At 55.1% G+C, this 15,746-nt stretch overlaps 1 protein-coding gene across 7 annotated transcripts in view; it reads right to left on the bottom strand.

The window, feature by feature from the left end:
* VAV2 (vav guanine nucleotide exchange factor 2) overlaps positions 1-15,746 on the bottom strand; it is a 220,268-nt gene that overhangs the window by 93,878 nt on the left and 110,644 nt on the right. For all 7 annotated transcript variants that reach the window (XR_004031471.1, XM_030818134.1, XM_030818132.1 and 4 more), the window contains exon 3: positions 2,687-2,745. Coding sequence is in view for 6 of the 7 variants with exons in the window: in XM_030818134.1 (XP_030673994.1) it covers positions 2,687-2,745 (59 nt within the window). In the remaining variant the exon portion in view is untranslated. The remainder of the gene's footprint in view (positions 1-2,686; positions 2,746-15,746) is intronic.

A 15,746-nucleotide genomic window follows, 5' to 3' on the forward strand; every position in this document is an offset into this window, starting at 1 on the left:
AGTGTTTATCCTCATCTTGCAGATATAAAAAGGGAGGCTCAGGGAGACATCTCCGGCACGAGGCCCACAGCTAAGCAGGACACAGGCTTCAGAGCTGGGTCCACCGACATGCAGCGCTGGCTCGTCGCATCTCCACTCGGGTCTCCCGTGGGGTGGCAGTCTTCAGATCGGGGGTCTACAGTCCCAGTCCAGGGGGCCACTGTGCCCACGTGCTGCCTGGGCAGTTCCCCGACCTGAGAGGGAAGAGGGCAGGTTTCCCTCTACATCTGCCAGCCCCAGGGCCAGGGCCAGCAAGCAGGGCCAACCGACTGCTCCGCCAGTCCTGGGAGGAGCGGCAGCGGGAAGCACCAGCAGCGTCCTCTGGGGTTGGCTGGGTGGAGGGGCCAGAGAGGTGGGGGAGGGAGGGGGTGGCCCGGAGGGAGGGTGTCCACCCCGGACCTCAAAGGGCCTCCCCATTCATCAGACAGCAGGACACACATGCAGGACAGATTCAGGGCCAGCCCTTTCCACGGTCCTCCCCACCCCCGAAGCCACCAGTAGGCTCCTGTTGCCACCTGTAAACCCCAAGGGAAACAGGCCCTCAGAGCTGCAGACAGGGCACCTCAGCCTCAGGAAGGCAGGGGCATCGAGAGCCTGACATGGGCACAGCTGGGACCCAGGACTGTGACCAAGGACTGTCTGCAGCAGGAGAGGGGATAGGGCTGTGGGGACCTGCGGAAGGACCACGCCAATGCCAAGCCGGGCCAATTGCCTCCCCAGGAACAGAATCAGGTCACTCGTCTGACATGGGGTCTGTAGCACCAGGCCTCCAGTTTGGGAGAATGTCTAATGGATTTGGAGAAGAGATCAAAAGTCTAGTATTTAGTGCAGGAGCAATTAAAATGACTGATTTTTTGTTGCATGAATCTCTTTCCTGCCTAATAATATGTTAAAAAACAAAAACAAACAAACAAAAAAAAAAACAAAAAAAAAACCAGGCTGGGGAGTACAACCACGCCACTGACAGTCCTGTATGGTCATGGGCTGGTGGAAGCAAGAAGGAACCATCATTTCTGGAAACAAAAACAAACAAAAAACACAGTCTTTGTATCCAGAAATGATACTTTTAAAAACAATTAAACATGTTTTAAACGGTGCCTATTACAGACTTTGCACCAGCTGGAAAATAGCCTAGGCACCTGGCAGAGGGACTGGTGGGGCCTCAGAGGCGTTAGTTACCCTCTAGAAAGTACTCAGGGCGCTGGGCACCGGGGTTTTGACTGCTATTCTTTATGCCCCAAATGTGTTCTAAATATTCTTTTGTATGTGTTTAATATTTAATTTTAAGAGTCAATCCATGGCCAGGAGCGGTGGCTCATGCCTGTAATCCCAGCACTTTGGGAGGCCGAGGCGGGCAGATCACGAGGTCAGGAGATCGAGACCACGGTGAAACCCCGTCTCTACTAAAAATACAAAAAATTAGCCAGGCGTGGTGGCGGGCGCCTGTAATCCCAGCTACTCGGGAGGCTGAGGCAGGAGAATGGCGTGAACCCGGGAGGCGGAGCTTGCAGTGAGCCGAGATTGCGCCACTGCACTCCAGCCTGGGCGAGAGAGCGAGACTGTCTCAAAAAAAAAAAAAAGAGTCTATCCTATATTTCACATTTTTTAAAAACCTCAATTCAAAGGAATTTCCGTGTCCTCTGAGAATCCAACAACGGAAGTCCCCGTGGGTTTAGGAACATTTACCCCTGCCCAGTGCTTCTGTGAACGTGAGCAAATGGTCCCCACCAAGGGGCAACTGCGCCACCCAAATACTCCAGTACCACCGTCCTGGGACCCCCAGCCTGCAGTCACACACAGCGTCACAGCGTCCCCCACGGATCACATCAGGGTGAGGCCCCTTCCCAAAGTCAGGGCACCCTCATGATGTCACCTGTGCCGAGATGTGACCCCATCCTCGCTGCTCTCAGGCCAGGCTCTCTCTGCCATCCCAGCCTCTCCTTCTCACCCTTCTGGCCCCTGTCCTCCCAAGGGTCTCCCAGACACACGTCCCCACCCAATCAGGAACCTGGTCTCCCTGACCTCAATCTGTGGGTCAGAATCCACAGTGACCAGTTCTCATCTGGGGCTGTTCTCTCCTCTCACAGACACCCAAGTGCCCCATCCAAGTGTCAGAAGCAGGAGGCCAGATCACAGGGGTCATGCGACCCTCTGAGACTGAATTTTGCAGTCCAAGCAGAATAAACGGAGAGTGGAGAAATTCCTTGGCTTGGCTTGTCCAGATGCCCGGCACATTGACCTACAGCCCCTAAGCCAGGCAAGTCCCCCATGCTCCGGCCCCATCCCTGCAAACAGACCCCAGCTACCTCATTGTCGGCACAGCCCCCAGTTCTGATGTGTGGAGAGTGCATTTAGGTAGGCAATGATCTGTGAAAGGATTAATTTGCTGATCTTATTACCTAAATCGAAAGAGATTTTGCAGCTGTCAGTAACATGCTTGCAAGATTCCCTGGTGTGAGCTGAAGCCTCCCGCCCCCCACACCCCTTCCTGCAGCCGCCAACAGGTTACGCGACAACACGCTGCAAATGCATGATAAAGACACAGGCAGAGGGCAGCTGCTTCCAACCCCAGTATCTGTGACAAGGCACGCTGGTGTCAATGGAGATGAAAGGACCTGGCCTGGGCAGCGCACTCCGGAGAGCTCACCTGATCCCTTTGTTCTGCGCGATGCTGTGCAGGGAGAGCCTCGACACCGCAGAGATGACCTGGGGGAGACAAGAAAAGACGCTCCTGTAATTTCACAAGAAACCAGAAAGGCATCACAGAACTGGGGACAGTGCTTTGCAGGACGTTGAGAACTGTTAACTAAGCACATCGCATCTGGGTAAGAAACACGGCATAGCGTTTTGTAGGCTAGATACTTGTTTTGTATTTGCTGAGCAAAACTTGTCATTTGGATGCGCTGATATTTGCTGGGCACTGCTGCACTCCCGGCTCCTGTGGCCGTGCTGCTAACAACTCCCGAGCTGCTTCTCACCCAGAAAGGGTCTGCTTCGTCAGGGGCTGCCAGAGGGCTTCACCGAGGCCACCCTTAAAGGGCTCACGCATCCCATGCTGCTGTTCTGCAAGGTACCATATGACCAAGTACAGTTCATGTTCACAGTAGGTGCCAACACATTTCAGAGATGGGGAAATGGGAGCCCAGAGAGGTCAAGTGACCTGCCCAAAGTCACCCAGCAGCCAGGGCACCACGCAGATGCAAATATCCCCGGGTACTGCTTGCTTCCCTTCAAGCCCTCCCCTGCATGACATTTAAACAGATGCCTGGCTCCATGGAGGGCTCGGGATGCAGAAGGACAAGAGCTCCAGGTGCACAGCGGCATAACGGGATCTCTCCTTGTCTCCCCTGGCTGGCAGACTGGTCAAGAGGAAGGTTTGGTGAGAAGCAGTAGCCGCTCCTCCTCCCTCTGCTCTGCCTAACTGGCCTGCCCCGTGATGTGGGCCTCCTCTGGATAGGCAGGATCCACCTGTCTCCTGGCATTGAAAGCCCAACACAGCTACTCCACAGATCTCCAAAGGGACAGGTGGCAAGCAGGCCGGAGACAGGGCAAGAAGCTCTGCAGATGAATATGGGGAACCCGGGGCAGGGGACAGGGAGGTGGCTGGCCCAGGGGCACAGGTTGTCACACACATGAGATGGGCGGGAAGCTGTCACAATTCATGGGGTGAATGGAGGTCCTGCGCGCCAGACTCAGGCCCTGAGGAGGCAGGTGCGGCCTCGATGTTGAAACTGCACCGAGTACGTGTGTGAGTCCATGTGTGTGAAAGTTCGCGTGTGTGGTCGTGTGTGCATGTTGTTTGCGTGTGCTACAAGTCTGTGTGTGCACTGCATGGCTGCATGGCTGTATGTGCATGTGTGTATGTGTGTGTCTGGGGGTGGGCAACAAGAAAAGGCCCACGACGGCCACGTGCCAAATTCATAGACACCCTCCACTGGGTGCTGGCGTCACAGGAACGGAGCCCAGAGGGCGCTCTGTGTGCCACACACCACACCAGGGAACCCCACGAGGCCATCCTGCAGTGCACATTTGCTAGACAGGAAAACCAAGGCTCAGTCACTTGCCCAAAGCCCCCCAGCCGGATGCACCCCCCAGGCTTCCTTTCAGCCTGTTCCACTTCCAGCAGCAATTTTCAAAAGAGGGAGAGGAAAGAAAATGAACCATAGAGACGGCGGGTTCGACCAACGAGGCGGCGGCTGTGTGCTGCCTTCCTGTAGGTGCTCATGATTCGGGACCGGCGCTCAGGGAAGCCGGGGTCGTGGAAGGACAGGGTCCTTCTGTGCTTCCTCAGACAAGACTCAATGGGCCGATTATGCGGCCGGCCCAGCCGCACTCCCACGCTGATGCTACCAGGGGCCTTTCACAAATAATGAGGAACTTGGCTCTGGAGTGTTTTTGGCTTTTAAGAGCTCTAAGCATTTAGGGAAAACAAAAATGAAAGCAATATTGCTGTATGTCCTTATAGTTATTTGGAAGAATGCTAGATCCCAAAGGGTTTGGCAACTACAGCGCACCCGAGCCCCCCCTCACACACCTCCCGCGGCAGACGTGGCTGATCAACCCCTCCGAGGAGCCGGGCGCAGGCCCAGAGCCCTCCTCCATGGAGTCTAAGGAGGCACCAGCATTCGGTCAGCGCTGACACACGAGAACCTGTTTGTCAACCTGGAGTCAGCGCAAAGGCCCCAGGTTGGGTCGTACCGATGGAACCGGAGACAGAAGGCGTGAAGGGCGAGCCAGCCAAGGCCAGAACATGGGTCTCCTGCGTCCATGCATCTGTGGCCCCTGTGGACAATTTCTATAGCTGCTGTGACCACAGCAGCCTCGACCCCGAGCTTGGGGCGCTTTGCCCCAGGATGAACATGTCGCGAGTAGCTGATGAAGGGCTCTGGAGGGCCTGCAGCATCGATGGGGCGGCTCCTTCCATGGGTTCAGCATGGCCAGCTATGCTGGAGGAGCCCTGTCTCTCCATCGGCCTGAATTTCAGGCTTCCTGGCTGGCACTGGGGATAGGGGGAAGCTCAGGGGCCCACCACAGGGAACCACACTCCAGTGACCCAAAACCCAGGGCAGGGGCTGCTGAAGCAGACACCAGACCCCTCAGATAGCTGTGGGGTCAGATGGGGCAGAGGCGGCCCCATGTGAAACCCACAGGCCTGAAAGGTTAGGAGCAGAAGTACCTCCCTGCAGGAGGAGGGATGCCCTACAGTAGCTCCCCAGGGCACCTCTGGCTGTGCCCGCCCCACTCCCAGGACAGAGAGCTGGGTGTCCCCAGGGGCCCGGCTCTCAGGCAATGATCAAACACTTCTTAGCCCACAGCCCCAGCTGACTCTTCCAATATCGCAAATGTCAAAGGATGACATTTTCCCTACTTTTATTACCTCGTCTGTTCCGAGTCCCAGTTAACAAACGAATGAAGACGCACAGCTGCACTTCCCTTCCTGCCTCCCTCCCTCTCCTGCAGACAGCCACCGGCTCAGGAGGAAAGGAGTGTGTGTGTGCTGGGGACAAGGAACAGGGAGGAAAGACAAGGGGAATGATGTGCCACTCAAAATGACCAGGCATGCTGGGGAGCCCACCCGTACCGCCAGCTCCCAAAGCTTCAGGCCTCTATGCCATTCACCAACGGCCAGGCCTCACCAGGCCATGCTTGGTGAGACTCACTGAGGAACGAGGTGGGGACTGGAGAGCTCAGAGGACAGGCTGTGGTGGTTGAGTCCGGATCCTGCATGGCAGCCCTGGCTCCGTCCCCACCCAACCATGGCCTGCCCTGACCTCAGGTTCCAAGACACCGGCAGCCCGTCAGCCTCCACACAGCCACAGCACAACCTTTTAAAGGCGGCACTTTAAAAGACAGACCCTAGGTCCTACCCCCGACCCCACAGGCTCTGGGGCCTGGGAATCTGCATTTATAGTTCAGGGCCCACATGGCTGGATATGCAGCCCGCTGGGGCCCTCTGTCCCCTAGGGACTGGCCAGATGGGTAACGCCACAGACTGGGTCAAAGCCTGCGGGAAGCCAGGAGCACGTCCCAATTGTTCACTTGTGGATGCCTCACAGAGCCAGGGTTCCTGAAGCCCCTCCACACTGGACAGGGAAGCAGAGGGTTCAGAAAGGACACAGGGAAGGGCATGCGCTCTGTGAGCTCCTCCAGGGTAGGAACTAAGTTGGCTTTGCCGAATGATTTATCTCCAACGTCTTCATGTTGTAGGCCCATCAGCTATAACTCCACCTGAGAAACCTTTAGATCACAGTGACTGTAAATACAAAGCTCTATGCTGCAGGTTCAGCAGAGGATAGGAAGCCTCAGTGATCCCAGAGCCCAGGCACCGAAAACTCCACGTGACGGGTCTTTCCGCAAAAACGCTTCAGCATTTTTACTTTACTGCACCAAGTTTCCAAACTGAGGACAGAGGTGCTGTGCTCATAGTATTTGCAACTTAAACAACCACAATCAAAACTCAACACAGGGCCAGGAAGAAAAAGGAAATGTAGACTGCGGATTCACTGTAGGACAATCACCCAATCTTGCATGGCCTTCTGGAAAGAACCCAGATGTCTAGCTATTCACACGTGACCTCATCCCAGTCTCCACTGCACCTTCTGCACTTTCTCTCTGCATCTTCTGCCTCCCTTCTTTTTCACACCTCCTGTAACTTCACCCCTCTGTGCTGTATTCTTAGGGACTTCCTCAGTTCTGTCTTCTGATTCATTAATTCTCCCTTCAGCTCCACCTAGACTACTGTTTAAGACACATACTGAGTTTTTCATTTCAACAACCTCAATTTTCATTTTGAGAATTTCTATTTAGTTCTTTTCTCAAATTCCATCTGTTCTTTTTGTCCTGCTTGTTTGCTCATCATTTTCTCTTCTTTTCTTTTGCATTCTGTTCCTTTTTTCCGAGAATAGAAATTCTCTCTCATCAATTGCATCTGCTAGCCCCCTCCCACATGCTGATTTGTTTCTTTTTGAGCACCAGCTGGCTAGTCTGGTAAACATACATATATTCACAGATTACATGTATTGTGTACAAACACACGTATATATTGTTCTATGCTGTAAGTGCATCCTCAGTGGGAATTGTTTTCCATGGGTGGAGGGAGCCCCCAAGCTCTGAGGGATATAACTGTGAGGCTCTCCTGGTCTTCAGGCCCCACCCCAGGCCTGGTGCCAAAGCAGGGTGGATCCTGCCAAAGACTGTTTCCCTGCCCAGCCTGGGATGGTCAGCTGCTTCTGTGTGCCAGGGTACAGCTCTCTGGTCCCCATTCCATGGCCCTCTCGGCCTCCCTGGCTCAGCTCTCTGCACTGCCTCCATTCCATCTCCCTTACCTCCACCATGACGCAACCCCAGCTGTTAGGGCCCAGGCCCTAGGGTGGGCCTGGTTTCAGGCCTCCCAGGGGGTGGGTGGGGAGCCAAGGTGGCCTGGCTCCTCTTTCTGTCTTTGACATCCCTCTTGTTTTCTGACAATTGAAGATTTCCCTTTCTAGTTCTAAGCCTAGTAATCATGTTTTAGTTTGCATTATTTCATTTAAAGAGGGATTCTATGTGTTGAGGGGAGGGGAGGAGCCCACTCTCACTGGACCACTGTGTTTCACAGAAATCCCTACACCTTCCGCAGAGTAGGAACTCACAAGAACCTCCAAGCAAAACAGCCGTCAAATCCCCGTGAGCCTGCAGCCCATTGGTGGGAGTGAGGACACACCTACTCAACATCAGTCAGTGTGGGGGCAACTGCACTGCGATGATTTTAAAGAGGAGCCTGGCCCGGCGCGGTGGCTCACGCCTGTAATCCCAGCACTTTGGGAGACCGAGGTGGGCGGATCACTTGAGGTCAGGAGTTCAAGACCAGCCTGGCCAGCATGGTGAAACCCCATCTCTATTAAAAATACAAAAAAATTAGCTGGGCGTGGTGGCACATGCCTGTAGTTCCAGCTACCTGGGAGGCTGAGGCAGGAGAATGGCTTGAACCCAGGAGGTGGAGGTTCCAGTGGGCCGAGATTGCGCCACTGCACTCCAACCTGGGCAACAGAGCAAGACTCCGTCTCAAAAAAAAAAAAAAAGGGAGCCTGCCAATTTTGCCATTATGATGATAGATGATGGGGTGGTGTCTGTTTAGCACATGTCACCGGGTGGCAGTGTGGAGCAGTGACACGGAAGCGGGAACTCCGGGCCGCACAGGTTCAGGTTCGAATGTCAGCCTCCCCCTCGGAGCTGGGGCAAACTTTCAGCCTCCCTGAGCCTGTTTCCTCGACAGTAAAACACGGTCCTAACAGAGGTCTCGTCACAAGGCTGCTGGGGCCTGCAGGAGGACACGCCCCTGGAGGGGACACAACACCGCCCGTGATTGCTGAGTGAGGACACGGCCATGGGTCTTGCTGATGGTCCCGGCACTCCCTGCAGAGCCGGAGCAGGCGTCTGTCCACACAGGGGACCACAGGGTCCTCAGAGCAGGTCTGCAAGGCTCAACACCCAGTGCCCACCAGGCCTCCCTCCAGGAAGCCCATCTCGCCAGGTGGTGCGTGCCCAACTCTAGCTTTCTCTTTCTGGCGCCTCGGAGAGATGGAAGCCAAAAAAAGTGACCCAATCACCCTGCACTTGAGCCAGTGAAGCCACTGAGTGCCCCCATGGTGGGGCCACCTGGGGCCCTAGGGAAGGGTGCCACGTGCTCTGACAAGGTTTACAAGTCCCCGGCACCCTGCAGGCCCCTCTCTGACCCTCGTCAAGCCTCCAGGAGTACTGGCTTTGCTTAGAGCCTCCGGAGGGAATCTCCCTTTCCAGGACCCCCTGGCAGGGCCAGCCATACCCTCCTGGCCACCACCTACAGACCCCAATGCACCAGGTGAAGACAAGAGTAGCAGCAGCCAACAGTTTTCAGTGCAGTGCTGGACCCGAGATGTCCCACCCAGCTCTCGCCACCTGGAGCTGGAAAGTACGTGCACCTTCTCCCAGGAGGAGCAAGGCTCTGTCGCATCCAGCGACCCATCCACAGTCCTCTAGCTGGACGACTGAGAATGCTAACAGCTGCCAGGAGAAATGGTCCAGTGTAGGGCAGTCCACCTGGCCCCGGGCTCAGCTGAGTGCTGGGCTCACAGCAGCCTCCAGCATCGTTTCCTGAACCAGTGGAAATTAGCCACTCCTCCCACACCGCCTACAGGAATTGCTCAGACAGGGATCTGACGTCTCAGGAAGACCTCCCGGCTGCTCCCCACCCAAGGCCCCAAGTGCACCTCGGACAGACAGACCAGGAGACTTGGAGTGAGAGAGCCAGTGGCTTCTCCAACGATTGTTAACTGTCTTGTTCCACATTTAAAAGTCCCCTTCGTCTTGAGGAAACTGCCCAAGGTCGCCACGCGAATCCTCGCTGCCCTCCGTGCTTCTCGATCTGAAGTAACGGTCAGGTCCTGACTCAACCTGAGTGCTGTGAGCTACCCGGGGCACGGGTCTGTGCGCCAACACGAGGGGCAACGTGCCCACAGCACAGCAGGCGCCGCATCCCCGTGAGGTGGGGCGCGGTGGGGAGAAGGAAGAGAAATGAGTCTTCTGGCTCTGGCCAGATGCTCTGCGAAGGGGGAAGAGCCGACTGCCCTGGGTTCAAATCCGCCCTTCCCGGGCACCGTGCTGAGGCTCCCTGAGGCTCGGTTGGCTTATCTGTGAGATGGGGACAACAGTGTCTACCCGTGTGGCTGTAGGTGAATGAAACAGAGCCTGGCCCAAAGCAGGGACTCGCGTACAGCTTGCGGAAAGGGGACTGTGCCCAATCAGGAGGGCCCATGGAGGGACTCACGGCTGCACTCCATCCTCCACTTGCTCGAATGAAGAAACAAAAACAGAGCAAAGTACTAGGCTCAGGGCCAGAAGCGTGCATGTTTGTTATGACTTTAGAAGACACCCAGAACCCCTGAAGTGTCCCACCATCTCCTGGGAATGCCGCTCTGGCCCATCCTATCCCTGCATCCCCACAGCTTCCCCTGGTACTTGGGATGTGAACCTGAGCACGTGGTTCCTCCAGCCAAACCTCAGTCAAGACACTCAAGCCAGGCAATAGTGACCCAGAACAACGACCCAGGTGGATGCAGGTGTGCCTTACAAAGGGAAATGGAGCTGGGTGCAGTGGCTCATGCCTGTAATCCCAGCTACAGCCTCACTTGAGATGAGGAGTTTGAGACCAGCCTCGACAATATGGTGAATCCCCATCTAATTTTTTTTTTTTTTTTTTTTTTTTGAGACAGAGTTTCATTCTTGTCACCCAGGCTGGAGTGCAGTGGCACCATCTCCGCCCACTGCAACCTCTGCCTCCCAGGCTGAAGCGATTCTCCTGCCTCAGCCTCCTGAGTAGCTGGGGATTACAGGCAAGTGTTACCACACCTGGCTAATCTTGTATTTTTAGTAAAGATGGGGTTTCAGCATGTTGGCCAGGCTGGTCTAACCTCAGGTGATCCGCCAACCTCGGCCTCCCAAAGTGCTGGGATTACAGGCAGGAGGCACCACACTCAGCCCCATCTCTTAAACAACAACAACAAAGTCTTTAAGGCCAGGTGCAGCGGCTCACACATGCAATCTCAGCACTTTGGGAGGCTGAGACAGGAGGATTGCTGGAAGCCAGGAGTCTGAGGCCAGCCTGAGCAATGAAACAAGACTCTATCTCTACAAAAAAAATAAAAAAGTAAAAATAACCAGATGTGGTGGCATGCACCTGTGGTCCTGGCTACTCGGGAGGCTGAGGTGGGAGGATCACTTAAGCCCAGGAGGTCAAAGCTGCAGTGAGCTAGGATCATGCCACTGCACTCCAGCCTGGGCAACACAGTGAAACCCTATCTCAAAAAATAAATAAAAATTAAAAAGAAATCGGAGCCCTGAGCCATGCTGCTGACCACGTGATGATGAGCCATCTGCGGACCCAGCCTGCTCTCAGAGGCTCTCCTGATCAGAAGAGCTTTCTGGCCCCGACCCTCCTGCTGTCATTAGCAATCAGTAAGCAGGAACTGCACAGACCTGGCCTCAGCCGCAGGCCTTCCTTATCAGCCATTACCACGCATCTGGAAACACACACACACACACACACACACACACACACACACACACACACACACGCAGCCCAACAGAGCCAAATGGCAAGATTATCAAACTCATTTAAATATGTTGCCCCGGAAACTCACCTATCTGCCTTGGAAATCTACAGCTACTATTGCCGCATATTCAAAAGCAAATCATTATAAATTACTTTCTCTAACTCAGCCTGTGTTATCCTTCATTTTTTTCTTTTTTCACGTGGAAAGCATGGTCAGAAAAACTTGGGGTTCTTGCCTTCAGAATGACAAGCGACCATCGAGCAGTGATAATTACAAAACATGTGCAATCACGGCTTCATATTCAGGTTTTGCCACCAGGAGAAGGCTGGAAAAACAAAAGCAAGCAGGAAAGGCACTTCTCAGCCACTGCATTCGGCAATGGCAGGGCTGTGGGGCCTAACATCAACATCGGAAGTTTCTTCTAGGGAGCCGGCAGAGTGCAGGAAGAGAAGTAGGAGCCGCCCACAGGCCCCAGGACAGCTGAGCGGCAAAATGAAAAAATGCCACTCACTCGAGCCAGGCGACTGGCAGCAACTCTGAAGGGGAATGCATGAAAGGAGGGTCTGGGTGTCCTTACTAAGAAGATCAGGGCTCGAAAGTCGTTTAGAAGGAAAGAAAAAGGTGAGAGCGTCTTCCCTGTAAACAAATAGCTCAGAATTGGCTCACTCTTCCTAGAGCTTTCAACATGATGTAAAATGATGCCCAAATATATGCTTCCTCACTCTCAGTGGGTCTGGATCAACACCCTCAAATGCAGGAGTCGGAGAGACCACCTGAGCCTTGGAGACCAGCAGCCTGAATCTTTGTGTCTTAAACTCTGTGGGTGCTCCTTGTCTACAACATAGATGGATAAGTGGGTGGGTGGGTGGATGGATAAGTGGGTGGGTGGATAACTGAGTGGGTGGGTGAACAGATGGATGGATGGATGAGCAGATGAGTGGACAGGTGGGTGGCTGGGTGGACAGATGGACGGATGGACAGACGGATGGATAAGTGGGTGTGTGGGTGGATAAGTGGGTCAGTAGATGGATGGATGGATGGATGGATGGATGGATGGATGGCCTGATGGGTAGACAGATGGGTAGGTGGAGGGGTGGGTGGATGGACGGATAAGTGGGTAGGTGGGTGGGTGGATGGATGGATAAGCGGGTGGGTGGATGGATGGATAAGTGGGTAGGTGGGTGGGTGGATGGATAAGTGTATGGGTGGGTGAACAGATGGATGGATGGATGGATGGATGGGCAGACGGGTAGACAGATGAGTGGGCGGGTGGGTGGATGGATGGATGGATAAGTGGGTGGGTGGGTGAACAGATGGATGGATGGATGGGCAGATGAGTGGACAGATGAGTGGGTGGGTGGATGGGTGGATGGATGGGTGGATGGATGGATGGATGGATGGATGGATGGATGGATGGATGGATAAGTGGGTGGGTGAACAGATGGATGGATGGATGGGCAGATGGATGGATAGATGAGTGGATGGATGAATGGATGGCTGGATAAGTGGGTGCATAGGTGGGTGGATGGTTAAGTGGGTGGGTGGGTGAACAGATAGATGGATGGATGGACAGATGGATGGATAAGTGGGTGGGTGGGTGGGTGGATGGATGAATCGGGGTGGATGGATGAATAGAGGGGCAGATGGACAGATGGTAAGTGGGTGGGTGGATGGATGAATAGATGGATGGATGGAAGGATGGATGGATGGATGGATGGAGAAGCGGATGGATGGATGGAGGGATGGATGGAGGGATGGATGGATGGATGGATGGATGGATGGATGGATGGAGGGATGGACGGACGGACGGTGGGTAGATGGATGCTGACTCAGAGGGATCCCTTTGCCTCAGTCCCTTCTGATGAAGTAAGCAGAGAAGAGAGAGAAGATGAGCCCCTGATGGCAGCCTCATACCTATCTCCCTGAGTCCCTAATACACCCTTGACAATTTCTGTACAAATGTCCTCCCTCATGGTGGGGGTCACAACCACCTACCATGGAGGCACCACTGACCCTATTTTGCAACTGAGAAAACCCAAGTTCAGACAGGTAACATGACTCGACCAAGGTCTCATTGCTGTGGGAGGCTGAAGCCTGGGTCTGACTCAAAGCCCAGCTCCGAACAATAAAAGGTACCTGAGAGTCACCACCTGCCCAGGAACAGGGGCCAGCCCTGCCCCTTCTGAGCCCCCAGCAGGTGGTTCAGGGACAGACCCTCCAGCCAGACCCTGGCTTCATGGGGTCCTCGCTCCACCCTTCCTCTGAGTGTCTGCCCCACTGGGAATGAAAGGCTGGGATTCTAGTCTGGAAGGTTCTCCCGGCTGGAATCACATCCAGGACTCTCAGGCACTGGCACAGAGGGCAGACCTGAAGATCCCTGTGAGCTCCTCAAGGGGGTGGCTGAGCAGAAGCCCCCAGGGATGGCACAGCTGTGAATGGGACACTGGCCAGGGCCAGGGATGTGGGAAGACTGATCGTATGTGAACCAGGGCCTCAGTGACCTGCCCGACCCCAAGAGGGAAGAGAAAAAAGGGGCAGGGGCCAGCCCCAAAGAAAACTGCAAGCCCTAGCTTCCTCCCTGCGTGCTCGGCTCCCAGCACCCATGTCTTCCGTGTTTCCACAGCAGTGCTGGGTGGGTGACTAACATCCCCCTCTTCTCTGCCATGGTGTGGCCAGGCTAGAGGAAAAGGGCTGATGGCGTCCTCATTCCGCACACCGTCTTTTCCCCACTGCAGTCAGCTACACTGGCCCAGCTGCCCCAACCAGGATGTAGGGGCACAGCCTCTCCTTGGCTTGAAGGGTCAGGGTTCTAGGCCCAGTTCCCGACACTTCTAGAGGAAACCCAAGGCTTGGAGCAGAGGCAGGAAGGCTGGCAGGGAAGCCCTGGGGGTCAGAGTTACTTTGTGCACCTTGGGACCCGGGGAGAGAAGAGGCTGGAAGGGAGAAGTGGGACCAGGCGGCCTCCTGGAGCACAGGAGGAGGCATGAGCTGGTGGAGTATCTGGAGCAACACGTCCTCTCCAGGCAGCCACTCCAACCATGGGGCTCTGGAAGCTTCTTGACTAAGACAGAGTCTACTGCTCACGAAGTGGGGCAGACGAGTGGACAGAAAAGCACACAAGGGGGTGGCTCACGCCTGTAATCCTAGCATTTTGGGAGGCAGAAGCGGGCAGATCACTTGAAGCTAGGAGTTCTAGACCAGCCTGGGCAACATGGTGAAACCCCATCTCTACTAAAAATACAAAAATTAGCCAGGGGTGGTGGTGTGCACCTGTAATCTCAGCTACTTGGGAGGCTGGGGCAGAAGAATCGCTTGAACCCAGGAGGCGGAGGTTGCAGTGAGCCAAGCTTGAGCCACTGCACTCCAGCCTGGGCGACAGAGGGAGGGGGCAGGAGAGGGAGGAAGGAAGACAGGAAAACACACAATGGCAACTGGACTCACATGTTAGCTGAGTGCCTGCTCTGTGCTGGGCATGTGAGGGAAGCTACAATTTAATCTGAGATCCTGAGCAAAACAGTACAGAGGTTCAGACCAGGACATTATGCCAGAGCTGGGATCAAGTCCTAAGCCTGCCACGGACGATCTCAGCCACTCCTCTCTGGGCCTCGGTTTCCCTGTGTGTGGAATAAGGAAACCGCAAGACATACAGATGGCAAAGGGCGTCTTGCCACACTCCCACTCCCACTGTGCTCACGGTGGAGTCACCAGCTGGTCACCGTGCCCCCGCTGAAGACACTGGCCTCTGCAGCTGTCTCTGCACAGTGCTCTGGGCAGACGCTGCCTATGAAAGTGATCGGCACCCTCTAAGACAGGAGCGGCACCGCCCTGGGAAACGCCTGGAACAATAGCCTCGGGTCCCCTGAGCACTGACTGCCCACTGTCCCCAGTTCCTAATGCCAGCACGGAAGCCCTGTGTCCCAGGGTTGGGCAAGCACAGACGAGGCATCAGGCGGCAGCTGCTCCCCACCAGGAAACTACAGGAATCAGTCGGGGGTCAGGGGCTGTTAGGGGGAATTTCCCGTCCTTCATGGAAGCAGCTTAGCAGCCATCTGGTCCAAATTCTCCAATTTTGAGATGGGAAACCTAAAACCCAGCTGGGAAGATGCAAGAGCTTCACAAGCCCACCCAGCAACTTCCAGGCAGGGCCCGGCCTAGAATCAGGGGTTCCTGTTTGGAGCCTAAGGCTCTTCTCTCCCAGACGTGGCGTCCTCCAGGACAGCTAACCACCGTCTAGGCCTCCTGCCTGCCTGCCAGATCTTTCCCAGGTTTATTTCATTTTATTCCCTCAAAACCCCCACGAGACGGTTCTGTGGCTCTCCCCTTTCTGAGGAGGAGTCACTGGGGCTGGGGCAGACAGCTGGTGCCTCTGGCAGCAGAGCCCGGCTCTCCACACCGCCCTGCCCCAGAGGGCCGGCTATCCATCCTGGATTTGAAGCTGAGGGACAAACCACAGCCTCCAGGCATGAAAGCAAGGTTTCTGGAGTGGGGCCCTGCAGCCTGCAAGGCCAGTAAACCTGTCCCAGCACGACTGGCTGGGTAGGCTGGGCCACTCACTGTCTGCGAATGCTGCTCTCTCATTCCCAGAGACACTCCCCAGCCCCTCCTGGGCATCACTCAGCTCTGCTGTGGCTGCAGGAGCCA

The sequence above is a fragment of the Nomascus leucogenys genome, chromosome 8 (assembly GCF_006542625.1).
Source record: "Nomascus leucogenys isolate Asia chromosome 8, Asia_NLE_v1, whole genome shotgun sequence".
NCBI lineage: Eukaryota > Metazoa > Chordata > Mammalia > Primates > Hylobatidae > Nomascus > Nomascus leucogenys.